The 27,323-nt window shown below is 43.0% G+C and overlaps 4 protein-coding genes across 4 annotated transcripts; 2 read left to right on the top strand and 2 right to left on the bottom strand.

The window, feature by feature from the left end:
- Positions 1-202: 202 nt before the first annotated feature.
- Positions 203-3,182, bottom strand: g6pc1a.1 (glucose-6-phosphatase catalytic subunit 1a, tandem duplicate 1). The gene is made up of 5 exons (XM_076034858.1): positions 2,656-3,182; positions 2,471-2,580; positions 1,807-1,912; positions 1,242-1,357; positions 203-1,115 (listed from the first exon to the last, which is right to left on the bottom strand). Exons 1-5 carry the CDS (start codon positions 2,871-2,873, stop codon positions 607-609), a joined length of 1,059 nt encoding a protein of 352 aa, XP_075890973.1. The 5' UTR covers positions 2,874-3,182; the 3' UTR covers positions 203-606.
- A 1,156-nt stretch (positions 3,183-4,338) lies between these two features.
- Positions 4,339-6,846, top strand: g6pc1a.2 (glucose-6-phosphatase catalytic subunit 1a, tandem duplicate 2). Its single transcript, XM_076034857.1, has 5 exons — positions 4,339-4,644; positions 4,842-4,951; positions 5,321-5,441; positions 5,738-5,853; positions 5,930-6,846. Exons 1-5 carry the CDS (start codon positions 4,415-4,417, stop codon positions 6,430-6,432), a joined length of 1,080 nt encoding a protein of 359 aa, XP_075890972.1. The 5' UTR covers positions 4,339-4,414; the 3' UTR covers positions 6,433-6,846.
- Positions 6,847-10,031: 3,185 nt separating this feature from the next.
- Positions 10,032-13,820, top strand: tfam (transcription factor A, mitochondrial). The gene is made up of 7 exons (XM_076034859.1): positions 10,032-10,329; positions 11,293-11,435; positions 11,515-11,585; positions 11,747-11,896; positions 12,293-12,388; positions 12,589-12,648; positions 12,743-13,820. The coding sequence occupies exons 1-7, from the start codon at positions 10,238-10,240 to the stop codon at positions 12,986-12,988; spliced, it is 858 nt and encodes a 285-aa protein (XP_075890974.1). The 5' UTR covers positions 10,032-10,237; the 3' UTR covers positions 12,989-13,820.
- Positions 13,821-14,553: 733 nt separating this feature from the next.
- On the bottom strand, positions 14,554-27,148 carry rab3gap1 (RAB3 GTPase activating protein subunit 1). Its single transcript, XM_076034855.1, has 24 exons — positions 27,016-27,148; positions 26,868-26,923; positions 26,156-26,234; positions 25,882-26,035; positions 25,334-25,412; positions 25,110-25,233; positions 24,473-24,634; positions 24,026-24,125; positions 23,697-23,778; positions 23,236-23,304; positions 22,954-23,027; positions 22,434-22,526; positions 22,080-22,249; positions 21,709-21,816; positions 21,275-21,447; positions 21,094-21,148; positions 19,870-20,175; positions 18,902-19,039; positions 18,589-18,816; positions 17,828-17,924; positions 17,052-17,155; positions 16,753-16,865; positions 15,864-15,966; positions 14,554-15,636 (listed from the first exon to the last, which is right to left on the bottom strand). The coding sequence occupies exons 1-24, from the start codon at positions 27,031-27,033 to the stop codon at positions 15,403-15,405; spliced, it is 2,919 nt and encodes a 972-aa protein (XP_075890970.1). The 5' UTR covers positions 27,034-27,148; the 3' UTR covers positions 14,554-15,402.
- Positions 27,149-27,323: the final 175 nt, after the last annotated feature.

Raw genomic sequence — 27,323 nt, 5'->3', positions numbered from 1 at the left:
AAAGTGAGGATGTACGATTGCAGCTTTAAAAAAAAAAAAAAAAAGGTTATATTAATGTTGTTCATTGTTGTATCTTACTTGTACAGAAGTTGAACCAACCAATAGAAAATATGATGAATAAATAATAAATTTACATGTGAAGGATCAATTGGCATCTCATTAGTTCTACATTTCCTCCCAAAGGCCCATAAAAGCAAAAATATACAAATCAAAATTTTACTATCAATTTCAGCCATTCATACACCAACTTTGAACACGGAGACACTCAACATAATACAGCAAAACATCAAGAACAGGGTCACTTCTTTTTTAAGATGCACATTTTACACATTAGATCAACGTTTTGCACGTGGTGGTAGGTGGCTGCTGCTATAATGCTTTAGCTTTTTGAGCTAAGCTAATTTGAATCATCCATCAGTGCAACTGAATGAGATTTTTTCCCAGCCAAATCAGACAGTACATACAGTTTATTCTTCAGGGATGAATATCCAGATGAGCACAGTAACTTTAGAAAAACAATCCTATAGGATTCTCTATGGCTACAAACAAGTCCAGGATGTGATTAAACCAAAGCCTGTACTTGACGTTTAACAACTTGGAGTTGAGTCACAACTTCTTGTCTTTTTGCTTTCCAATGCAAATCCAGTGGAGAGCGCAGGGAACAAGAGTGGTTGGGATTAGGGGGGCAACAGCACTTTTCACAAAAGACAGAAGGTAGAAAAGCATGAGATTTTCATGTGGGAATGTCCATCTGTCTAGCAGCTGAAGACCGAAGACGGAGAGAGCAATACACCCCAGCTTAAAACTGGTGCTTGCTTTCTGCCTCTGTGTCTCCATATGGAAATGTGAGTGCAGGCCCAGGCCCAGGCCGAACAGGGTGCCCATGTTGCGCAGGAGGCTGGCGAAGGGCGTGGTGTCCAGGTGGACCCACTCGGGGCGCACGCACCACCGCTGGGCTTTCTCCATGGTCCACAGCAGGTCCACTCCCACTGCTTTGAGTAGGAGGTAGAAGCCCACAGCAAAGGAGGTCAGGAAGAGTGTGGTGTAAAAATATCTCTTCATGCTGGCGCTGTAGATCCATCTTTGCTTGGAGACAACCTCAGCAACAAGAACACCTGGGGCAAAAATAATAGAGGAAGCTCAGTCAAATTATCCACATTTGAAAATCTAGGCAGGAATGTGATTATAAATACCTCTTGCACAAACATAATGAACAGAATATACTATTTCAGAAGACAAACCTGTAATGACTCCGGCAATGACCTGGTGTGGGAAGTGGGCTGCCATGAAGACCCTGGACATACAGACCACCACCTCCACCAGCATCATCAGCATCCACAGTGCCCCCTGCAGGAATCTGCCACAGAGAAAACACTGAGGACACTAATACTACCAAACTATGAAGATAACAATGGAAAATGGACGGATGGTTTTTCCAGCTTTGCGGATTTAGTCTTTTCATTTACTGACGTTTCCACACCGGCATCTTGTAAAAAACAGAAACAAAAATAAGCTGCTGAGACAGGACAGACAGGATAGGGAAGTTTTTCTATCACTGGCTTTGGTGAGCACAAGGATGACGCTGGAGTCTGGCTGTGGAGGTAGCTGGGAAGTTACCAGTTCATGGTGAGGCCTACACAGAGAGACAAACAAGCATTCACGCTCACACTCACTATAGAGTTGCTAATTAGCTTAGCGTTTGTCTTTGCACTGTGGGAAGAGCCCGGAGAACCTGAAGAGAAACCACACAAGCATTTTTACAATAATACTTTAACTTATTTCAGTATTAGAAAATTTGAGGCTCACCTGTACAGTAAAGGTGGGCATTGCTTTTCTGTGGCAATGGAGAGCAGCGCTGTCACCATCACATACCAGACACCCGCAGCCGCCATAGCATGACCTGAAGGGCTCCCTGCAGGCACACACACACACACACACACACACACACGTTAATTCACAAGTAATATCAGAGCTGTGCAGATAACAAAGGAAGGCAGAAGAAACACTGTGAGAATGAAAATTCTCACATTCAATAAATTGTGATTGTGATCCTTGTGATTTCACACTTGAAAAATTACAAAATGATGAACGAATGAATCTGACTTGCACACACACACACACGCACACACACAATATATATATACATACTTATACTGTAGTATACAGAAAACATTCCGTGATTCTGATTACCCAAATGAAAGTAGCTTTACAGTGGAATTGTACAGTCAGAGTGAAACTGAGCAAAACAGAATTGGTCCATTGCTTAATCTTGTGCAATCAGCAGTGGATGTTAGATCATTGAAAACATCAAGAAAGGTTTAAGTGTGCTGGAGTTTCTAACAACCCAGATGGTACTGATACAACTGAAAGAGTTTGGTGCTACTAAGCAGTGACCCCCTTTAGCATTAACCAGGCTGATAGTTCACTGTGCCAGATGAGTCATTCTTAAGCGCTGTGTCAAGAACTCTACCTGGTCCAGTCTCACATGTGATGGGGAACTGCTGCAGAGCAGGTACCGGTCCTGCTCCGTAGAAGCGGGTCTCGTGGACCCACCAGTAGGGTCTCTCTCCGAACAGGACCCTGATGGAGCAAAGACACAAAGCAGCAAGAATGAGACACTCTTACCCTGTGCGTGCGTGTGTCCTCCATCCTTACCATTTCAGCACCAGGTTGAGCCAGTCTCCCAGGACCGCCACCCAGATGAGCCTGAGCCCCGTGTCCCTGCGTAGGTGGAACCAGACCGGGAAGAAGACAAAGAAGGTGGTGTGGAGATCGGCCACCGTCGACGCCAAGCTCAACCAATCCTGGTAGCCGCTGTACTTGTTCTGCAGGTGGACCGCCAGCTCGACCCCCCAGCTGTGGACGAGATCCATGTTGCCGAGTCCTGCCGCACCGTCTCCGAGGTGGTCTGGCTCATTTTGTCCCCTCTGCTCGGCCGCTGCTTGAGCCACGGTGGACTTTATTCAAGGCTAGACATTTTTGTTTGCCTTCAGGATAGCAGCAGACAGATGTAGCAACCTTTACTCCCCCTTGCCCCAGCTCAAAAATCATCGCTGGATAAATCAGCCGACGCTCCGCCAATGGATCACATATTTCTTGGAAAGTTTGGTAATTTGTGAAAATGAAGTCATTTTGAGCCAGGTGCTTGTGAAATCCATTGATCTTGGCTCCCTGATTCTTTAAAAAAATGTGCTGATGTCCTGTGAATTCCCTAAAAAGTACAAAAGTTCTGGCATCAGAGTAGAGTTTGGCACAAAACATCCTGTCAAAAGTTAATAGGAGACTGTCCTTAACATCCATTTCCGTTGGTCCCGGGTAAGCCTTGACCAATAACCAGAAACTGTCCAGATTTCCTTGATCTTAGTCACATGAGTTTTGACAAAACCCCGCCTTCTTTAGGAGGCAACAGAATTGAACATATTGACAAAACAGTGGCAGGACTTGTTGAACTAATTTAATGAATCATATTGTTACATTTTCCAAACAACAGTTTTGCAGACTTTCCTTCAAACAGATTTGAAGTGATATTTTTTTTTTTTAACTAGTGACAGGCAAGCTGCTAGACACGTAACAGCTCTCTACACAGGAAACACTAAAAGAGACAAACTGTTGCTGCAATCTCACTTCAAAGATACATTGAATATCGTTATGACTGAAAGAATTAAAGTAGAAGTGTTTTTACACCGTGGCTAACACAGAAAGACATGGATGAACACGTGGGTTTTTTTGGTAACAAAAATCACCTGCAAGTTTTTCTGTCAAAGAATAAAGCACGCTTGCCTTTAAAGTAACTGTCAAACCTACAAACGTAATGTAAGAGACTCTTATCATCCTTGACCCTCGCACGAGATTCCACTGAACCCCATCACCAACGTGTTTGTCACGGCCTGTTATCAGCGACTATCTCCCAACTCACAACTCACCTAATCATTGATCCCCTTATGTAATCTACATTCTCACCAAATCATCAAAAACATCCACCCAATTACATAACGGTCATAGTGAGGTGACATCAATAACCTTCAAACCCAGTTTATACCCCAAACTCAATCTCTTCAATTTTGATAAAAAAAAAAAATAAAAAAAAAATAGTGTGCAGGCTGTTTGTTTGCGAGGTGAGAGTGCACGACCTCCCGTCTGCGTTACGTTTCAGCAGATGGCTGGGTGAGATACTGATTGACGTTGTGTTTTCGCCGCTATCTGTGCGCCTTGTTTGTGTGACAGACCACGGGAGAGCGCTCCTGGCTCCCGCTTGTTTTATTACACATGTGCAAGGTCCAAAGATCAGCGTGAGCATGCGTTTGGACAGTGGGTCCTCCTGGTATAAAAAACCAAGCAGCTGACTCAGTCACAGCCTCAGTCTGCATCCCCTTTTTGTTGTCTAACTCAATCATAAGTCTCCAGAGCCCCAAAGATGGACGCTGTCATGGATGCCCTGCAGGGCTTCGGGGTGAGCACCACCCACTACCTGCAGACCAACTACCAGGACGCCCAGGGTTTGTTCCTGTGGGTGTCCTGGGCCGCTGACCTCAGGAACACCTTCTTCATCTTCTTCCCGCTCTGGTTCCAACTGCGGCCCTCAGTGGGCATTAAGCTCATCTGGGTGGCTGTGATTGGGGACTGGCTCAACTTGGTCTTCAAGTGGTGAGTTTATCTTTTTATCTTTTTAATTTTTTTGACAGATTTAGATTTTGTAAATGTTCGACTCAGGGTCGAGAGATGATGCATGTGCACCCTGAATGTGAGGGCCTTTGAGATAAATTGTTGTGGCAAACTTGGGCTATACAACTGAAACCTGATTGAAATATAGACTGAGGCATTTTTTTTGTTATCCTCCTCAGGATTCTATTTGGGGAGAGGCCCTACTGGTGGGTCCATGAGACACCTTACTATTCAGACTCTGGCCGTCCTCACATTGAGCAGTACCCCATGACCTGCGAGACCGGACCAGGTAAGGGATAAACACTTGCGTTTTTGCTGCATCAATATTTAATCTGAAATCTTGCATCGGTGACATATAAATTGCTGAAAAAAGACCTGTCAAAATAAATGGAACCTCATACACTGACTAAAACAACAAAAAAGCACTTAGCACTTACTAAACCATTAATCTAAGGCTTTTAATTACACTTCACTGTTTTGTTTTGTTTGTTTTTTTGCATTTACCTGATGGTCCTGATCACAAACGATGCCGATATTTACAACCAAGTCACTTTTAAGTGTTAAATGGTTTTGGTGGATGGTTGATGGTTGATCTGCATTAGTAAAACGAACTTTGCATGGCAAAAATAATTTATTTTCATTTGTTTTATTCAATTAGGCAGCCCATCAGGCCACGCCATGGGTGCTGCGGGAGTCTACTACACCTTGGTGACGTCCATCCTCGCCCTCGCCGTCAGCAAGACGAAGCAAGGGAGCAAGAAAAACACCAACAGGGGCTGGTGAGTGCCTTGAGAATCCCCTCGTGCCTCGTACTGACTGTACGCTGCCGTTGTTTACCGTCCTCCGCTGAGAGCTTATCTTGCATGCTTCACTAGGTTGATGATTGACCTCTGAGAGCAGTTGCCCAGTAAGAACTGACTATTCAAGAGTTGTTTTGACTTCCAGGAAACTTAGAATAATTCTGATAATTATTTTATTGACTCCGACTTCATTTTCTTCCAAGACACTTTGAGGAATTCTGATCAAAAAGCTACAAAAAATGAATCTTTTTTCATTTGTGATTTCATTTTGACAGGTATCTAAAAGCTGCTCTGTGGACCATGTTTTGCGGCGTGCAGGTGTGCGTCTGCCTCTCCCGGGTCTTCATCGCTGCACATTTCCCCCACCAGGTGGTTGCAGGTGTGATCACAGGTGAGCACCACACCTCAGGGACACATCAACAGTCATAACTTTCTAATACTGATGGCGACCTCACCATGGGTTCCAGGTATGATCGTGGCAGAAGCCTTCAACAGAACCGAGTGGATCTACAACGCCAGCATGAAGAAGTACTGCTACACCACCGTCTTCCTGACCTCCTTTGCCGTGGGCTTCTACCTCCTGCTCAAAGCGGTGGGAGTGGACCTGCTGTGGACCCTTGAGAAAGCCCAGCGGTGGTGCGTGCGGCCCGAGTGGGTCCATCTGGACACCACGCCCTTCGCCAGCCTCCTGCGCAACATGGGCACCCTGTTCGGCCTGGGCCTGGGCCTGCACTCACCCCTGTACACTGAGACCAAGCCAAGCCGCAGCCGCCTGGTGAAGGCCGGCTGCGTCGTCAGCTCGCTGGTGCTGCTGCACCTCTTTGACTCCTTCAAGCCCCCCACGCACACCGCCGTCCTCTTCTACCTGCTGTCCTTCTGCAAGAGTGCCGCTGTGCCGCTGGTCACCGTCAGCATTATCCCCTATTGCGTGAGCGGGGCTCTGAGCCTGCCGAGCAAAAAGGGAGTGTGAGCGCCGAGCTCAGATCGCACAGACTGTAAATGTAAAAGAGAGATATTGGAGCGGCAAAGCCGCCTCCGGATGGAAACAGAAACTGTCATGTCGGTGCTCAGCGCATTTCTTTGTCCAAGTGATCGTCTTGTGCTGGAATTGTAAGGAATCGACAGGGAAACTGCTGAAACCAGAGCAATGAACTCTTGAACACTGTGTGGCACCACGTTAAGCACAATCCAGGATGAACAAAATAATTACAACTATTTCAGTCGACGGACAAAATGATGTTGGTGCTCTAAAACTCAAGGCAAGAACAGCAACTCTGATGTGTCCACTGCGATGTGTTTTTGATGTAGAATTCTGTGTATTTGTTTTTCTTTTTTGAATATGTGTGGAATATTTTTTAATAAAAAAATATTTTGAATGTAAGAATGGCTCCATTTTTATTGCAACATTTAACCTCACTGACCTCACATGCATCTGGGTTTGTGAAATGTTTCACCAGTCTGGACATGTGTGGCAAATTTCATGAGTTTCAAAGCATGTTTAGAGGGTGAAATACAGTATGTACTGGAAGACGTCTCATTAACCATATGCATAAGCAAATTATGCAAGTTGTGCACTTCCTGTTTGTTTTCAGTGAAGGTTGTCATGTGTGAATTGTAGGCCTTGATGAGACTAACAGTTTTTGTTTGATGACTCTAGTCTAGGACCTCCCTGATGGCAATAGGAGCCAATTGCTCGTGGCTCGCGTCGTGCATTGGTGGTGTCCAGGGAATGGCCTCTTAATGAAGGCAGGGAAGACAGCATTTCCCACCATGGTGTATGGCACTGGCCCTTATTGGTCTGCTCCTGGCAGAGGACAGTAAGCAGGAACATGCAGCATTTGGTTTTCCATGCCAATTCCAATGTCCTATCCACTGTGGACACCTCCACCACAGACGTTGGTGAAGCGGTAGTTTGCTACCAGTGCCAGCAGAACGATGGAAAATGTCTTCTTGTAATAGAAGTACTGACCCACAGATTTTGGTGGTGCTGTGATATTATGTGTGTGCCGTCAGTGGCCCCAAAGCACTTTGGAAAATTCCACCTAGACCAGAAAGTAGAGGCAATGTCTCTGCACATCTGCTCTGCCAGGCGCTGGAAAAGGTTTTCCCTGTACCAAGGAATCTGTGGTATTAAATATATATATATGTATATATATATATGGAACTTTAAAAAATAATATATAAATTTGTGGGATAAGAGCAGGAAAAAACAGCATAGCAAGCAATAATCAGCAAACAAGGTTTTAAACATTTGAAAATTACTAAAAGGAAAACACTTGTTCACTACATATGATAAGATATATATAAAAGTCAGCTATTAAAATCATCACATCCATCATTTTTTCTCAACATGTCAACAAAAAATGTGCACTCAGGAAGAGTTAAAAGCTAACTTCTTGCATTGATTGCACACACACACACACATACAAAAGCTGACCCCATTCCAGATTTCAGATCTCCCATTTTGTCTGTTTTTTAAAGGAGATAGACATAGACCACAACATAGATATGTTGTGGCCAATAAATCATTAACTCTGTAGCAGAGCCATGGCCTTTAACCTGACGCACAGCAGTGACAAAAATGTACGTACGTCACCATGATGTTTCTATGTCAGCCAGTGCACATGAGGCCAGGCCAGTACATTCAATATTTGTCCTTTTGTTTGTTTTCTGCAGAACACAAACACACACACAACATCCTGAATGAAAGCCATTTCATGGGGAAACTTACTTTAGCTTCTCATAAACTGGGCCACAAATTGACCCAAAAACAAAACACGGACCAAAACTGAATTTTCTTTTTTTCTTTCTTTCTTTTTTGGGTTAGCTTGCTGCTCTCAAAATCTTGAGTCTTCAAGTGAGGGTAAAACTAAACAACTAAAGAACCTTTGTATTTGCAGATTCTATTTATGCATGCTTTATGCATGCTTTATGCATGCTTTTGCATCTTTTCCACTTTCAGTTTTCATTTTGATTTGATTTGATTTGATTTGATTTGATTTGAATACTTTATTTCGATCATGTAAATTCTAACAAAAAGAACAGCTAAAAGAAAAAAGAAAACGGTTAAAAAGAAAAAAACACAAAAAATCAAACAAAATAGAATCTGCATTTAAGATTACATGAACGAAAAGGAGCAGGAAGAAGTACAAACTTTCTTGTGTTTATGAATCACAAGAGTTCCATTCTCTTCCTTTTTTTTTTGGTATTACTCTTAAAATTGTTTTTACTTAAAACATTTAAACCCTGCACTTTAATAGAGAATCCTCCAAATGTACTGTGTTTGCAGTGCGGTTAAAGTGCTGACAGTGCATCCATGTCTTTGTGTGTATTCAACCTAAGAGGTGAAACTCAGACACGTGAGTTCCTTTGCACGTTGGCATGACCACCAGGGCTGCGGTACCAGCACCCCTCCGCCAGAAGATATCACATAAATATACATTAACCTGGTGCTGTTGTTTAGAAAAGAAAAACTGGTGCACGTCAGTGCAAGCCACAATAATTTAGAATGGATTTTCTCTCTTGTTGCAATACCAACGAGAACAAACATCGTGTGCAAAGTGACAAAGGCAGTGTTTTTAGCCACGAAGCTAACGGTTCTGTCATTGTAAGCACATTCAGAAATGAACACTTGGAGCTGTGGAGTGGGCTCTTGCAAAGGTTTGAAGTAATGAAGTACCAATACTTTGTTACTGTAATAAAGTAGATTTTATAGGTATATGTACTTTAATTGACTTTCTTTTTCTGAACTTTTCATTTTTACTCCCTACATTTGTACACAAATATCGGTCTTCTCTACTATTTACATGGGAAAAGCATGCTTGTTATGTTTAAAAGTGTTTGAAAGACATAAATATTGTTTAAAGTAATTTACTTATTATAGTTGTTGCTTGAAGCTGTGAACTCTGCTCTTGTGTAGTTAAATATGAATCATATTTCACAGGAAGATGGTTTTAGAGTACCTGTATGTTTTTCAGTACATAGAAAAATAAAAATGTAGAAAAACAGCAACATTCGATAATGGCTCCTTTGTCATAACTATTAGTGATGACAGTTTGGTTGAGTTACAGTAAATAGAGGGAGGGAAAAACTATAGTATTTTTGCAAAATCATCAAGCAATATATTATTTCAATACTTGCAACAAAATAATTTTAGTTTTGACTTAAGTACATTTCAGAACATGTACTTTCTTAATTTCACTTGAGTAAAAGAGTTGAATCAGTACTTTTACATTTAGTATCGTATTTTTTCCACAAGTTTCCGGACTTACAGTACTGAGTGTGAAAACCTATACTTGAGTACAGAATGCAAATTCCTTGGCCAACTCTGGGCACTTGTACGAGGGTACACTCGTTTGAAATCATTCCTGGGACGAAAAATATTCTAGTTGGAGCAGGAAGCAGGAAGTTCCAACCCTGAAGACACCTTTGCATTTTCTGCGGTGGGAGGGGGACACACCAAACGAAAAATGTATGAATGATGACCAGCGGGTGGCAGTAATCTGCCCTTTCCGCGACTAAACTGCGTAACCTATATAGAGAAGAAGACGATGTCGATGGCGGCTGGTCGCCACCAGCCAATCAACGAGGAGGAGAAGAAGAAGAAAACTAAGACGAAGAAGAAGCAGAAGAAGGCGGCAGTTCATGCCCTGCGTGACAGCTAGCAAGAAAAATCTGGCTATGTTTTGACTCAAAACGGCGATTGCATGAAATACAACGGTTATTATTTTTAAGAGTACGCGTTTTGACTGAAGGTAATCGACATCGACATCGACATGGCGCCGTTCAGTTTCCTGGCTGCAGCCGTGGGCTGCTTTGCTCGGAGGTCCCTCAGTGTCGTCTCCTGCACAACTAGTCCTCTGCCAAGGTAGCTCCACTCTCAGTCGGTCCGCACCTCGCTGTCATGGCTCAGCTCGGGTTCATGGAGTCAACTGTAGTCAGGAAAACACACTGTACTGGCCAGGGCGAGCTCTTGTTTTCATGCCCCGTCTATATCATTTTGACAGTCGTTTATTTTGTGTGCGGTTTTCTAAAGTTTGTAGGTCAAAGAATTTACCAGGAACTCTTCGCCATAGTAGTTTTTCTTTCGCGATAAGTTGCGCCGCATCTAAGCCTCTTACTGTTTGATGCCCAAAGTCTGATTTGTGTTACTGAACGCATTTAAGAAAGAAAGAAAAAAGAAATTCCTTGATTTTGACTGTTGTCCCTCAAGTTCATTGATTTTAACCAGGACCGTTACAGCAACGTCCGGTTTTGTATGTATCAAATGCAGGACCAAAACGTAGCATTACATATTATACAATATGTCGCCTTTGAGAACAAGATTCAAAACGGCCAAACTGAAATTCCAAACTGAAGATCTAATATTTCAATGGTAGACATTACATATAAGATGTTGCCTTTGAAAAGTAGATTCAAAACGGTTAAACTGAAAATATTAGCTTGAACTAGTCATTTTTCCTTAATTTCCTTTTTTAAGTGCTAAAATGTGATTGGTACACTGGACACCAGTTTTCAATGGTGGGAACATAGTTCTGCAGTTTGTGCTTTTGCCTTCTATTCTGGTTTCTGATTGCTGGTTTTAATGTGTAGTTAAGCGCTCATCGTACTGTTTACTGTGAATGAATAAGTAGGTGCTTTCCTGTAGCAATTTATTGTGATCATCTCCTTGTACTTTAAAGGTAAGTCTCCCCATCAATAGGCAACGCACTGTCCATTGATAACAGTGACGGGGGAAAATGCTCATTGATCATCGATGGGTTGTAACTTGTAGATGACAAATGACGGACGCTCTCCTCAATCACATTCATCTCTGTGCACCAACATGCAGGTACACCACCGTCCTCCCAGCCGCATACATAAACCCTTTGAACTATCTGAGCTCGCAGCCCAGCGGCCCTCCGAAAAGGCCTCTGAATGGCTACATGAAATATGTTCTCAAGCAGCAGCCCATCATATCCACACAGTACCCAGGTATGTGTACAACACATTGCCAGTCCATACTTCAATGTTCGTAACTCTGCGAGTATCATATTGCAACCTCTTCCTCTAGATATAAAGTCCGTAGACATCATCAGGAAGATCGCCCAGCAGTGGAGAACAATGAGCCCAGATGAAAAGCGGGTATACCAGTCATTCACTTTTCCTTTTCTTTTTTCTTTTTTTTAGCCCAGATTGGCTTTTCAGCCACGAAGGAAGCGGTTGACGTGCACCATTGACACTCGTCTGTTGTCTGTCATTTCTGATTGCGTCTTCTTGGCTGTGTTCGTCTCCCTCCATGTTAGCCATTTCAAGAGGCGTCTTTGCGAGACAGGGAGAAGTTCAAGATCGATCTCCAGCAGTACCAGGCCCAGCTCAGCCCTGCTCAAGTGCAGCAGCAAGCCCTGGAGAAGAGGCAGAGGTTGGCCAAAAGGAAGGCCATCCGCAAAAAAAGAGTATGCAGGGAATCCGGCACCCAGACACAAACACCAACACACAACCAGCTGTCTGATCTTTGGCTCAAGTTAAGCACCTAGAGTCCTGCTGGAGTGCATAGGCTTGCAAAGTGTGTTCACACTGAGAATCAGAGTGTGATTAAACTTACCAAATACATTACTAAAGTGTAAAGAACCAAACCAACAGATAATGAATAAATTATATTAAAATAATTTCTAATAATAATAATCATAATAATCATAATGATGATAATAATAGTAAGTGCAAAAAGGCAGCGTGCAGTTCAGGACACCAGTGGCCCGTAAAGATGAGTGCACCACACAGCAGTGCACTGATCGACGCATGAACAAATACTGATTGTTTTAAACCCTATTCATTGACTGTATCTGACTTAGGAGTTGACCAGCCTGGGGAAGCCGAAGCGTCCGCGCTCTCCATTCAACATTTTCATATCGGAGCACTTTGAGGAGGCCAGAGGAACCACCACACAGGTCGGTACCTTCAGCATGGAGTGCGTTTCCCGTTCAAAGACGGTTAGCACTTAGCACAGAGTCATTTATAACCATTGGCTTTTGACACAGTTGTCATTTATTTCCTCTCGTGACATAAGTTGAGGTTGATATACATAATGGTTGTATTCAGCTATTTTGATGGTTGACCATGGAAATCTGCTGCGTTTTCCTCCCCTCAGGCCAAGATGAAGTCACTGATGGAAGACTGGAGGAATCTGTTGAGCCAACAACAAAAGCAGGTTTGCCTCAGAGCCGCCGCACATGCAAAGCTTTAACCCACTTCACCCGCTGCACACGTGGCCACATTTCCATCCTGTCTGTTTCACACGCCAGGTCTACACACAGCTGGCCGAAGACGACAAAATCCGCTACAAAAACGAAATGAAATCGTGGGAGGATCACATGGTGGAAATTGGCCGAGAAGACCTCATTCGAGAGCGGACGGCGACCAAAAAGAAGCTAGCCACCAAGAAGTCAGTGGCTAAAGTAGCAACAAAGTCAGCCAAGAGTAAGTCGGCGGCAAAGGGCGCTGGCAAGACAAAGCCGAAGACAACCAAGAAGACGATAAGAAGGAGCTAAAGGAAGAGCGACGTGATGATCTACTGTAGAAAATGGAACGACTCCTCGGGATCACTGGAGCCCCGCTGGCAGCGCCGCGCTCTCCTGTGCGCTACCAGTGAGTTCTAGAGGGCAACCACTTGACAGCATCAGAACACATCTGTTTTGGCAAATGCAACAAAGACCCTGTTACTGCAGAAAATGGTCACACGTTCCAGTCTGCGTTCCATCACAACCAACCTTTACATTCTTTTCGCTGGTCTGCCCATTTCCTTCAAGCAAAAATAAGGTGAACGTTTTTCTAGACGTAAGAATGTTGGGAAGTGTTTTTAGGAAGTGTCTCTTTCACGTTTCTGCTACAAAGACCTTCTGCCCGCGTCCTAAACTGACTTGACTTCGCCTCCTGTTTCCCGTTTGTACAATTTGCAGCCTCAATCGAGGCCTTAAATGGCAAAAAACTGTCATCCATGACTGACACTTATTCTCCTCACACATTTTTCATCTAAATGAAGTATTTAGGCATCCGGTGAGATGCGTCTTGTTCTGTGAATCAAGTGAGCTGGTGCTCCAGCTGACCTCGCTCTTTCACCAAGTAGTTCCTGCAATAAAATCCACACTCTTCAATTCAATCCAAGCTGTTCAAGTCCACACGAACCGTCCTTTATTTCTTTTCTGGTGGTTTCATGAGTCTGGCCAGTAAATCATCTCCAACCCCAAGTTTTCTTTCAACACTGGCTTCAGTGTTTGTCCTTTGGTTTTGCTTGTAGACTGTCGTTGCTGCATTTAGCCTGCAAACACTGGTTTTGTGTGTTATGTACTTACCAAATAAATATAACGTTTTTTTCTATAAAAATGCTTCTTTTTTTTGCCTTTATTATATTGTTACTTTTGAGCCAAAACACAATTTTTCACACCATCAGCTTGTCTGATACTTTGGACACAAAATAATAAGCCATGAGTGCAATTAGTGTTTATTTGTACATGGATAGAATATGGTCTATTGTAAGCGTGATCTGCGCAGCTTTTGCAAACAAAAACATTGTTCACATGACGAGTTATAATTCATATTCGAGGTGCTTTGTAAAATGGGTCGAAGAGAATTCTGTAAAAAGGAGGCAAATCCTTTCGGCTGCTGCCTTCAGGGGGCGCCACAGAGAGTTGAGTTTGGCAGAGGGTTTGAAGCCAGATGTGCTAGCTGACACAAGCCATGCTTTAGTGTTTGGGGACCAGCAAACCCTTAGAGAGGGGTCAGCAATTAATTCAAATAAATCTATGTTGGAGGTGTCAAATTCATTCATCATTCATTCATTTTCCATATCCGCTTAGTCCCGAGCTCAGGGTCACGGGGGTCTGCTGGAGCCTATCCCAGCTGTCTTAGGGCGAAGGCAGGATGACACCCTGGACAAGTCACCAGTTCAAATTCTGAAGCAAAATTACCAAGATGGTGCAAACAAGAAATTTACCTACAGTGTCTGCACTTTTACTGTCTGATATCCAACAGTTACAATGTGGTTGTTTTTGTATAGTACGCCGAAGTCAGGACAGAAAACAGCAGGGGGGGAAAAAAATCACACATTAATGTCCGATGTCAGTACTTCATTTCGGAGGAGAAGCTTTTACTGGTCCTGGTTGTTTAACCGCAGCATTGATGGGTACATTTTGTGAAATGACGATGGTTAAAATGACAGGGACTGAAACATACACTCGAGCAGAAACAGTAAGTTAAGATTTTGTAAAAGTGGCCACAAAGCAAGACTGTGAAAACAAAAATAAACTACAGAGCCCCTGAAGTCCTGGAAGGCGATATGTATGTATGCATGTATGTACACAGAGATATTTTCTTTTTCTAGTGTTTTGGCACAAGAAACTGTTTCTCTCTATGTGAAAGCCACTGATCAGTCTCCCTCTCTGACCATGAACTGAATCCTACTGCTGTTACATTCAGCAATTTGTTATTCCGTGCAAGAGGGATCAGAAATTCAACTAATACAGTTAACCTGACCCAAAAAAACACATTTGAGCCTTTCTTATGTGACCAAACCTAGCATGACTCCATGAATAAACAGATTTATATGACGCACATACGGCTGAAAAGTGTGGAGAAGCTCCTGAAACAATATCTCCTGCGTCAGCAGCAGCCAGAAGAGCAGCAAACCCCCCCCCCCCAAACTCCTCGGCATCAGCTGGCGCTCTCTCTAGCGTTGTACCCCTAATGTGATGGAGATTTGGTGGCATCGGAGGCTGTTAAAACATAAACAAGACATCTCCTTTAAAACAACAACTCGCAAGCAATATTCTTGTGCGAACACACGCAAAAAAGAAGCGCTTCAGAACATCGGGGCTCTGTCAAATCAAAAACCTAAGAGTGTCATAACCCAGCTACTGGCTCGATGTCTATCACACAGCGGCAGGAGAGCGCTATGACGGGGAGGAGTTCAGAAGAAGGAAGTGTCTGAGGAGAAGGCCCCGGCCAGCCTGAACTCTTCGCCCAACATGACGCAGAAGAGCCGCTGAGGTAGCGCTTTGGAGTAGGGCGCCGGCCGGGGGACGCAGGTGCGCAGGAGGATTTCTCTCCCCGTGGGACTGGGGAAGTCGGGGACCTTGGCGTTGCCTGCCGTCACATTCCTCTCCATCCCAAACTCATCCTCCACCGGCGGGACGGCGGTGGCCTGCGATCAGAGGGAGCATCAGCGATGGTCGCTGCCGAGTCAACAGCTACAGAACTTACGGTGCAACGTTTGATTTAAAAAAAAAACCAAATGATTAAGCCGAATAAGGTTCAAGAAGAAGGTGGGTTCTAGCTGTCAAGAGGAGGGCCACTGGCAGCCACGTCAACACATTGACTGAGGACTGACTGTAAGTGCAGGAAAGAGAAGCAGACACAGTGAACTCTCACCCTCTGAGCGCTGACAAACAGACTGTGGATGATGCTGCCAGTCGGCCCCTGACTCGCTCCCATCACCTCCACTTCCGGTTTCTCCAGTAGGGCGCTCACGAACCTGGAAGAGGGAGAAAAAACATCAATCACCAATAACCTCACCTGCGACTGCCATCTGATCACTGGGCTGCCTGTCACTTTTTTACTTTCCCACTGGACTTTTTCTTTTTTTGCAGTTCCTCTTAAATCTCCTTTCGCTGGTCTGAATGGCTCAGTGGAAAAGGACTCTTTTTTTTAAGACACTGGTGTAAAGTGTCTTAAAATGACTTAAAATGACCTTCTTACAATGGTGGAAACCAAAAGAGGAAACGGGTTTATGAAAGGAAAGTGTTCTTTTAAATATGAACAAGATTGCAGTCTTACAGGTTGAGGCATTTCTCCCTACTAATTACTGGCCAATGTTACACAGAGGAAAGGCAAACTTTCATGTTTTTTCCCTTCCGAACAAACGTGCTTCTCTTCCTCTAGACTCCAGCGCAAAGCCTGCTGGGAGTTGTAGTCTGGTGCATTACTCACTACAGTAAGATAGAATATAAATCAAACATGAATAATTTTAACTTGTACAGTATAATTTATATAATATTTTATATTCACCATTAGTTCTTTTTAACAGTAAATAATATATATCTGCAATAATACATCTGTAAATAACAATAATTCACTTACTTTGAATTAAATTATGAGCCATAACACTAAATTTGACTATATCTTTTTATTTTTAAAACCTCTTTGTTTGTTTTTGAGGAATTCAGGAATTTATTTTTTTTTCTTCCCTTGACTGGTTGGAAGAAGAATAATGAAGCAACTGCCTTTCAATGGCAGAATGAGTAGAATGAGTGTCACTCACTCGTCCACCTCCGCCGTGTCTCTCTCGTCCTTCTTACAGTTGGCAAACTTGGCCCTGAGCGAGCGAGCCTGGGTGATGACCGTCTCCATGGCGATCAGCTGGTTGATGAAATCCTGCACATCGACCGCAATCACAATTACACACTGTGGAAATGTTGTGTTGTTAAAAAGGCATTTGAATGATTTATTTTTCACTGTGGTCTGAGATTAAAGGCGGCAGTTTGCTGGTAAACACAAGAGAAAACACGAGGGACACATCCTGAACAGCTTTAGGCGAGTTTTCTCCTTCATGCCACTGACCTCTAACCTCTTGTAGTCATATGCGAGCGGGTGCAGAAGCTTGCTGGCGTGACTGGAAGCTTGCTGAAGACTTTTATTCACTGATGGGATTCCCTCCGTGGACTCTGGAAGAATGTGAGAGGAAAGCAAGAGCAAAAGATGGCTCAAAAGATTTTAAATGAGACGGTAGGCAGGTAGCGAATTCTTACAGGAAGACATCAAATAGTCCCAAAGAGGGATGAGAGGCGAGAGATGCTCCAAGCAGCTGTGACATCTTACATTAAGAGTCACCCCAAAGCGGCCAAGTGCAAATCCCTTTAGAGCACAATTCCATGGAGGTTAAACTGGAAATTTCAGCAGGATAACGACCGTGCTGAAGATTTTTGAAAAAAATAATAATTTGCATGTGTTGGTGTCTGTTTGACACGTGATGTTTGATTATTTTTGCCACAACTATTGTATGTAAATGTCAAAAATATGTGCAAACGTTCAGTCTGCTATCACTGCTTATTCTTCACAGCGGGATGACGCAGGTAAGAGCAAACTGCAGCTGCCGTAGTGCTGACGACCAAAACACCCTGAGCAGGTCATCACAGGACAACACAGAGAGACTACCTACATTCTCACTGAAGGACCATTTAGAGTTGGCGGAGTGAAGCCGTGCAGGGAGAACAAAGATACCGTGAACTACCCAGCAGGGAGGTGACAGTGCTGGCCACTGCACCACAGTGTGTGGAAATACTCCATACCATTCTATTCTGTCCATCCATTGCCATCCTTGAACAAAGTAGACTCACCTTCCTCCTTTAACTTCAGCAGGGCTGCATGGAGGACACAGGGAAGGAGGTGGAAGGTCAGATCGGCAGGTTTATGCATTGCCAGATAGTGCAGGACCTGAAACATGAAAACACATAGATTCATGCTTAAATCTTTGGATTTTCCACATAAAGATATAGCAGTATCAGACTATGGCCCGGGGGCCGTATGCGGCCTGTTAAGCTTTTTAATCCGCAATTTCAAGAAATGATATTAATATTAAGTAGGTCATAAAATAGCTGTATTTCGTCCGTCTTTTCAGTGGTATAAGAGTCATTTCAATAAAGAGCTAAACACACAGTGGGGCTTTAAAGACATGTTTTTGTGCTTTTGTTCATTTTCAATTGACATTAAATCTACTTCATATGTTTTTGTTCCTCACTCACTTCTAGCTTAACTTCGCCTTGACAGAATGAAAATAAGCTGCATGTATTTTTCTTTGAGTAACAACTGTAGCCTCACATTTCAAAGAAATAAACTTGTTTTCCTGGTGGGCTGCTGCAGCTTGGAACTCATGGTGAGAGCAAAACTGTAGTAAAACAATAATAATAATAATAATAATAATAATAATAATAATAATAATAATAATAATAATGATAATTTAAAAATGCAAGGCCATTCTGTCTCCTCTTAAAAATCTGCTTTGCACGCTGGCCAAACTCAAACTCGGCATCATCATCATCATCATCATCATCATCATCATCATCATCATCATCATCATCATCATCATCATCATCACCACCTTCTCAGCCTCTTTGGTGTCATCGAAAAGTCTCTTCTGGCGGCGTGCGGGCGCCACTCTGGCCGTCTCCCAGGCCTCCACCCACATGTTGCCCGGGATCTTCATCCTGGGGCTGAGCGAGCCCTTCACCACCGTTTCCCCTCCGTCAGTCTGCTCCTCCTCCTCCACGTAGTCCCTGGGGGAGTACCAGCGCACAAAGTCCTCCAGGACACAGCCGGGGTTGGCTGCCTGCGGAGGCGCAGCGCGGCTTCTGTCAGTACACAATCCTGACGTACCAAACGCACTATGAAACTGCACACGACAACAAGGTCACCTTGAAGGACTCCATGTCGGAGAGCAGACTGGCGCTCTGCATTCGAGCTCGCAGCTGGGAGCCTTCAGCCGAGGTGCCCAGTTTGGCGAGAACTTCTGACTGCTCCTCTAGCGTGTCCTCCGTCATGGGGGCAGGCTCCTGAGAGACCAACAATGATTGGAGTATTGTTGTTAGACCTATGAAGGTCCAGCGTGCAACAAGTTTTAAGGAAGCCCCGTATTTAAGGTAGCCGCCTGCCTGACAGCACCTTTCATATTTAGGGAAGTTAGGAGCGAGACCATTGCTCTATATACAGTATATTCTTATATACGAGAACCACTTTAAGGATAGGTAAACCAAATGACTTTTTATACAACTGCGGGTATACACGTTTATCAAAGTACTGATGGGCAGGATGTTGAGCTTTTACCAACATAAACATTTTAAATCAAGGCCTGGACCTTTAATTCTGCTGCTCAAGTTTGACAAGACTGACAAGGCCGTGCAAAGGACGGGCAGGCTATTGGTTTGGAATATTAAAAGACGAGTTGTTAAAATTCCTCTCCATTAAACTTGATGAGGAAACAGCAAAGTCAATACTTAAACGGTCTGAAGAGTAGTGCCAACATATGAGATTTACAGCGGTCATTATCAAACATTTGTTTTTAATCAGCTCTTTTCGATTGTCGTTTTTCCTTGCTACGACTCCACACACGGCTTACTGTGTTGTTATTTTTTATACCTGGCCTTTACATTGTTTGGCATTGATCATAGACAGCAATAGGAGGACATCAACATACAGGGAAAATATTTGATATATCTTACAGCACATTTGACATTTGATGATGATGATAATAGCCTGATCAAGTGACTATTGCTGCATCTTGTGCAGATATTTTAATGAAATGTGTTCCATCTGTTTGCTGCATTTGCTCTCCACAGCAGTGTATAGTTTGTGTATTGCTCTGTGATGAAGACGAGGCTCTGACCTGCGTCACGGGGACGTAGAGAGGCTCCTCAGAGTTGAGCAGCGTCATGTCGTAGTGGCGGTGGAGCCGACCCTCCGCCTTGCTTTTCCTGCCTGCTTTCTCCTCCCCAGTGTTCACAGCGTCCATCTCTCCCTGGTCAGTCAGGCACTCAAAGAATTCTTCCTCGCTGTCACTCCACGACTCCCACGACTTCTTGGCAGCGGCATCAGACGACGGCTTCGGTGAAGCCGCGGCGTCTCTGCTTCCGTCCGACGCCTTGCGAGCTTCATCTCTCGCTCTCTTCCTCTCAATGCAGCAGTTCATCATCTGTGAAAGACATTATGACTTATTGCTTGCCTCGACGTTTTCAATCCCATGCCCTGCGGGGTCCATCACTGACCAAAGACAGAAGGTGGCAAAAGAGACAATCTAAGCTAATTGAACTTTCCGTAGTATTTCCTATTGTTTTGCTTAAGCTGCTGTTATGTGTGATGCAAAGCTATACAACATGCATTTGTCAACATGAAACTATTTCAATTTTCCTAATCTCTCTTTTTAATTGCCAGCTGTTGAATTTTTGAATAACTGAAAGCGAGTTGTAACACATTTATTGCTGTAACATATGTTGTAACATATCTATCTGACACAGCTATTTAAATTTTCTTAATCTCTCTTTTTAATTGCCAGCTGCTGACTTTTTAAATAACTGAAAGCCAGTTGTAAGACATCTATTATTGTCACATGTTGTAACATATTTATCAGACACAGCTATTTAAATTTTCCTAATCTCTCTTTTTAATTGCCGGCTGTTGAATATTTGAATAACTGAAAGCGAGTTGTGAGACATCTTATGGAAATAGAACAACATGTTTTTAAAATAAGGACAAACTGCTTTACTGAGACTGCCAGTCTTGCTGAGTCATTCCAGGGCAAACTCTGTTCAAACAGCTCAATGGCTCACCGCTTCTGCTTCTCAACACGAGTTATAATAATAATAAAAAATAAATAAAAATCTGTGCAACCTCGCAAAAGAGCGAGATTCTAACCGTAGAATTTGTCTGTTTACCAACAGTAAAGATCTGTCAGAGTTCTGTGGAGAGCAAATCAGCCTTGCATAGAGAGTGGTTGTCACCTCATGCAGTGAGGATATTGCCTTGGCACCAACGAGCAAGAGGTAAGTGGGGATTAGAAACAGAGAAGCTTCACTTGCAGTAACACGAGGCTGGGATGTGGGGGAGGGGCTACCTGGAGCTTCTGATGCAGGAGACAACAGCGAAGGTCAGGAGCTCCACCAGCCAGACTACACATCAAGAGGCATGTCAGTCAGTTGTACAATGTATGTATGCATGTGCATACGTGAAATTCGAAAATCAACAATTTTAAGGAAAAACTGCAGTGTGGCTCAATGTGGTTTGGTTGTACTCACCCACATATAAGGTAGTTGTTCTCCCAGCGGTAGCGCAGCTCCAGGACAAACTCTTGCCAAACCTGAGCGACGGCCCTCAGCCCACCGTGGTTGTAGTTGACCAGACACAAGCACAGCGCCAGCCTGTAGGTTAGACTGTCACTGGGTGCAGACTTCATGTGGAGGAATAAGTTCTACATGGGGGAGGACACAGCAGAGCGAGGAACTCACATGAATGTGGAAATTAATTTGGTGTTTGGATAAAATGACCTTTACAAGACTTAAAGTGTGTGAGATGAAGAGACTAAAAGGAATGAAGTTATCTGCATTGTTGCGTACATTTCTTTGGTGTACACAAACCAATGTAAAGTTACTTTTAGTAACCTCGGTCATTGACTCTGAAGAATCACCGCACATATGTGTGTTCATATGGTCATAAAAAAACGCAGACATACATCATCAGAGTTTCCTTGTTGTCCTGCTGTTCCACTGGCATTGGAATGTGCAGCTTTAGTCTTGTCATTTTCTGATGACTTCTCCACACCGGCATCTGGGAAAAGATACTGAAGCAGGGACACATAGTTATGTACAATGACATAGGAATAATCAACATTAACATCAACAACATCACCAGAAAGAAAAACATGCAAGTGTTACAAATGGTGAGTAGTAAAACACAAACATTTCCAAACTCTACTTGACTCACTGGCCCAGAAAAAAACAATCCAAGGATGTGATTAAGCACAAGCACCATAACACTGTTTACTCATCCGCAAAAACGCCAGTACGACCCAGAAAGAAAATAGTTACCACTAATGATCCTCACCAGCAAGATGGAATTGAGCAGGTTTGTATTGAGCGGCGACTCGTCTCGCCGATGGCGTCGGATGTGCTTCCGTGCACTGTGAACCATGTTGGAAACAGACAGTTTGGAGATTGGCACCGCTGCTGCTGGCTCTGTCAGCTTTGATAAGGCAGAGCTGATATCAGCGTTTTCTGCAAAGGTAAAAACACAATTTATCATCACATGAGGCACTTTTCATTTTACGACCTCAAAATAATATTTATCAAGATCGAATATTTTTCAGAACTCATGTTTCTGATGGGACAACAAAATTACGGCTTCAATGGAACCATGTTGCTGATGTTCAAAAGCAATGGAGGGAAGAACTCTCCTGACCTTTGCCCTCTTCTTCCATCAGTCCTCTTCCAAGAATCTCTTCTGTTGACTCCTTAGTGGAGCCAAGCTTCAAGAACTCTGTCAAAATATCACCTGTGTGAGGAGAAGGAGGAGAATCTGAGAAATGTTGGAGACGATTGGAACAGGTTTTAATAAAGGTGGCTGGTTTTTCAGGAGACAACGTGGCTTTGCTATGTTCACAAACTGGCTTTGCAGGAGTTTGATTAAACACTGCGGTGTGCAGTGGCTCCACAGCGCTGATGTGTCAACAGTTTGAGTCCTCACACAAGTTCTAGTGGCTGCTTCAAACAGCTGCAGCGAATCAGACCGTTCGTCCAATCAGCATCCATCTCTTTTACAAACATTTTCTATTAGCTCCTCGCCAGGTGGACGCTTGATCTTAACTCTAAAGGTTGACTGTGAGGTTCCATAATAACAACAATAATAATGATCATGATAATAATTCTAGAAAACTGAGTGCGTCCAGTGTTGCAGTGTGAAAGCCAAGCGGCCTTCTTACCCAGTAAACACTGAGGGTTTTCAGCTGCGCGGACTCGGACGGACCAGTGAGGCGCATGCAGGGGGTCCAAGTCACTGGAAAGTCACAAAACCAGCAACATTTTTTGGATTAGAATTGTTGTTGAAAATCACGTTATATATATTTTTTTTACAGTAAGTTTCATATGTGAATATAAAGATGTTACAGATGTTTAGTTTTTCTTAAATGTCTTAAAATGCATCTTTGGGAAAGACAGGTACAATATATGTGTATATGAGAATGCACATGAGAAATCTCTCTTACCTGTAGACATCGTTATCCACAACTATTCCTTCTGTGAGTTGAGGCCATGTGGCTGCAAGGTGAAGCTCACTGTAAAAATAAATGAATAAATAAATAATAATTAACACTTTATTTTTCTTTGTACTTTATGTGGTATAGAATAGAAACAAAAATGCATATAAAAAGAAAGAATGCCAAGAAAAACACGGGAATTCCATGATGTTATTGACCTGTTAAACCTCACAAGGCTGCTACTTACTCTTTTAACTAGCATATTACTTATTAATGTGTTATATACAGTAGTACTGTAGGATGTTCATGGATAAGTATTAACACCTCAGATCAAAGTGGAGTCAATCCAATCACTTTTTTCATGACTAAATGATTCTAGACACCCCTTTACAGTTTAAACTGGAACAAAAGTCCAGTAAACCTTGTAAACCTCCATTAGATGCAACCTACTGTCATCTTGATAATCTTACCTGACTGGCTCTTCACACGCCCCAAATGGAAGCTTCCCAAACTCAACCCCTCCCACTTCACCTCCAATAAGTGTGTCAAAATCTGTTAGGAAGCCAAAAAGAATCATAAAAATGACAAATGCAGGGTTTATTGTCATTTGTCATTGTTTAGCAGGGCTCTGAGGGGGAAGGCAATGCATTGGCAGTCATCAAACATAAAGGCATTTGGGCATACAGACAATACAGGACTGAGCAAACACAGCTGCCTTTAGCAAAATATATATTACAAAATAGTATTGGTCTAAAAATGAAAGCAGAATATTTTTTAATTAAAAATGTCCACATCCTACCTGGTGGTTGCTGTGGCCATGTGTGTTGCTGCCAGTCTTGGAGAACATAGGTGAAACGGATGGCGATACTGACAGGAGGTGAAGGAGACATTGAAAAACCCTGGGAAGAGGGAAATGATTTGAGAAAAATATTTAGCATTTACGAACATGTTTCATTTCTGGAATCATGCATTTAGTGAGTAGCAACACTCCAAAACGGATACTGAGCACAATAGGATGACATCTTGACATTGAATCCCATCCCACACACTGACAAGATCTTAAACTATTCACATGTATTCACATGACAAGCCATTAAGGCACAAATCCTAGTTTATCCTTTATCACTTTGTACACATTTGGTGGATTCTATTTGCATGTTGGCAGTGTGTTAAACCAAGAGCCAAGTGACAGTACACGTTTTGAATCCACCTTTATTGTGAAGGCTGCTTGCTCCACCATACTTACTATTTTAGACTTGAAGACGTCAAGCAGACCGGACAGTCTGGTGTACTGACTCGGCACCCTGCGGAGGTGGACCATCTCAAAGTCAGTGCGCACGCCCGGTCCTTGGCACTCCCCAGCGTACATACGCCTCCACTTCTGTTGGACCTGAACAAACATGGGCACCTGGCTGAATGCACAAAAAGAGGAGCAGTCGTTACTCGAGAGAAATTACTCCTTTGAAAGTAGAATTTAGGCCAAAGGAAAGCAAGACACAACAGTTTATTCCTGTAGAAGAAGCTGGAAGCTGAAAGGGAAATGTGAGAGGGGGAAATAGAAAAGATGAGGGGAGAGGAGAGGAGAATTAAAATTGTACCATCTATGACCTCAACTGTGAGACCATATGCTGCTATAGAGAATTAAAATTGGTTATTCCTTCCTAAGCTCAAGTAAATGACAATGTTCTTTGGGAATGGCAACTACATAATAGTGATGGTGTCCCAGGTTCCCCCTCTCCCAGCAGCGGCACAGCTACATACTGACAGTGAATGACTGCGTTAGTTACTGAGGCCAAGTTCAGTTCGCCTTTGGCCTGGTGGTCTTTGAGAGGAAGCAGGAGGCACTTACGTATATTAATGAGACAATTAATAACAGAGAAGACTTGCCAGCCACTGTTGGACAGACACATGGAGACGGAGCTGAGAAGCAGGCTGCATTTGGACTCGCTGATGATGGCTTCACAGTTAGCACCAGGGGTGATGACTAGAAACTCTCGAAGACCGTACCTGTCGCAGTGAGACATGGTTGATGGCAAGAAGCAAAAACCTTTTCTTCCATAAAAGACATTACATTTTATAATAAAAAATTATAATAACAACAACTCACCATCTAACCAGGCAGTGGGCTCGCTGAGGGAAGTCATTGTTCATGCATAAAAGGTCCTGCATTGCCAGGGGGAAGGAATCTGGACAGGAAGTTACATGAAAGGCAAAGTCAAATATTCAGCAAGTATTTTTCACCTGTTTTTTTTGTTATGACAACAACATTCAGATGGTTTTAATTAAACAGTTTTACAGGACAGAAAGGAAGATGTCAAAATAACTTGAAAAGTCAAAACACATTAGACTAAGTGGATGCCAAAGCACTGTCACACAAGACTTTGTTCATCCATTTGTTTAGGTCAGTTTTGACTCGATAGATGAGTGTGGTGTTAAATGTTAGTCTGGGAAGCTAAACAGCTTTTTTTCAGTTAGTTATTCTTAGTAAAAAAAAAATAAAAAATAAAAAATCCTCCTACAAACTGCAAAGCAGATATAAACAAACTACAATATGCCACTTGCCACTCCCAATACTTCCTTGTCAATGGATGTAGAGGAAAATCCAGGTGAAAACATGGTTTCCATGATTAACATATATGTCAATACATTACATACCTTCCTCGACTTTGTCTGCCTGACCTTCAACTTTGTCTTGATCTTCTTTTTCATCATCTTCTTGTTTCAAGAAGTAGTGGGTGATGGAGAATTTAAAGTCTGCAAAATTAATATCCTGAGACTTTTCCTCCCATGTGCCGCTTGTGTATTCACCCTGTGAATAAAACAAGTGGTGACAGCACACTTTAGGACAATTGCAAATTGAGGCTTACAGGTAATATACAGGTCTTGTTAAATCTGGGCTAACATTTGGGAGCTAAAGAAACATAAATACCTTTGCGGATGGTGACTTCTTGGGAGAACTCCCAATCAATTTCCAGTCACTTATCACTTCCTCCACTCTGGAGACAAACCTACAAGGAGGTAAAACAGGTGGTCTAAGTGCCAGTGATGACATCAGTAGTCAAACCTTGAAGGGTTGGATCCGTTTTGCTGTTTTGTTGTGAAGTCAGCAACGTCAACCCAGTGGATTTTAACTGATTCATTCTAATTTTGCTCAGATGCCGTTACCGACATGTATTAACTTATTACATTCTTTGCAAAACTTTATACTTGATTATACAAATGCATGTTTACCAAAAGATCTTTCACATTTTTCATTTAACAGACATATGTAGGCCACCTTTTGACAAAAGTACCAGGAACTTTTAAAGCACTGTGGCCTCAGTTATGAAAAACGGCCCGATGGCGTGTATTTTGCTGTCAGTTGGTAAAGGTTTACATTCAAGTAAAAAGATGTTTCTTGACACCCTTGTGATGTAAATATCATGTCATCTATGATGTCAACAACCAGTCATGATCTGCTCTGCGTCAAAACGTCCGGCATTTTCACAGCCTATCTACATTGTCGTCACACTAAAGCCATTGCCCAATGCAAGCCCTCGAAATGCTAACGACCACTTACAGCTTTTGAAGTTGCATTAAAATTAATGGATACGTAATGGACATGTAATGAGATTTTAATGTGTTTATGCAAACTCGCTTACCGTTCCCACTCAGACGCAGTGGTGAAGTCGGTGATCTCAAACACCTCCGACTCGGGCTGAAAGAGAAACAAAAATGTCCGGTTTTAATTCGATTTACGGGAGGAAACAGTCACGCAAATAACAGTGTAACGGTGATGTGTCAACGTACATCGCTGTCAGCTGCCATAGTTCACTGTTGTCTGTTTTCTTCCTGTTTTTCTTCCTGATCTTCTTCTTCTTCTTCTTCTTCTTCTTCTTCTTCCTCTTCTTCTTCTGCTGCTGGTTCTTCTTCTTCTTCTTCGTCTTCTTGCTGGTGCTTGGTAAAAGCAGAGGGAATGCTGGCGCCATCATGCGGAAGGGAGGAGGAAAGCACGAAACAGCACAATCTCACGAGCGGCCATGTTGTGTCGGTGACGGTAAATGGACGATGAATTGACGAGAGAAACCTGTAGTCAGAAAAACAGCGATTTAAACAAA

This window comes from Nelusetta ayraudi, unplaced genomic scaffold (assembly GCF_046127955.1).
Source record: "Nelusetta ayraudi isolate G7.1 ecotype Tasmania unplaced genomic scaffold, CSIRO-AGI_Nayr_v1 ptg000042l, whole genome shotgun sequence".
Taxonomy (NCBI): Eukaryota; Metazoa; Chordata; class Actinopteri; order Tetraodontiformes; family Monacanthidae; genus Nelusetta; species Nelusetta ayraudi.
Note: the sequence above shows the minus strand (reverse complement) of the source record. Positions and strands in the feature narration are given on the sequence as shown.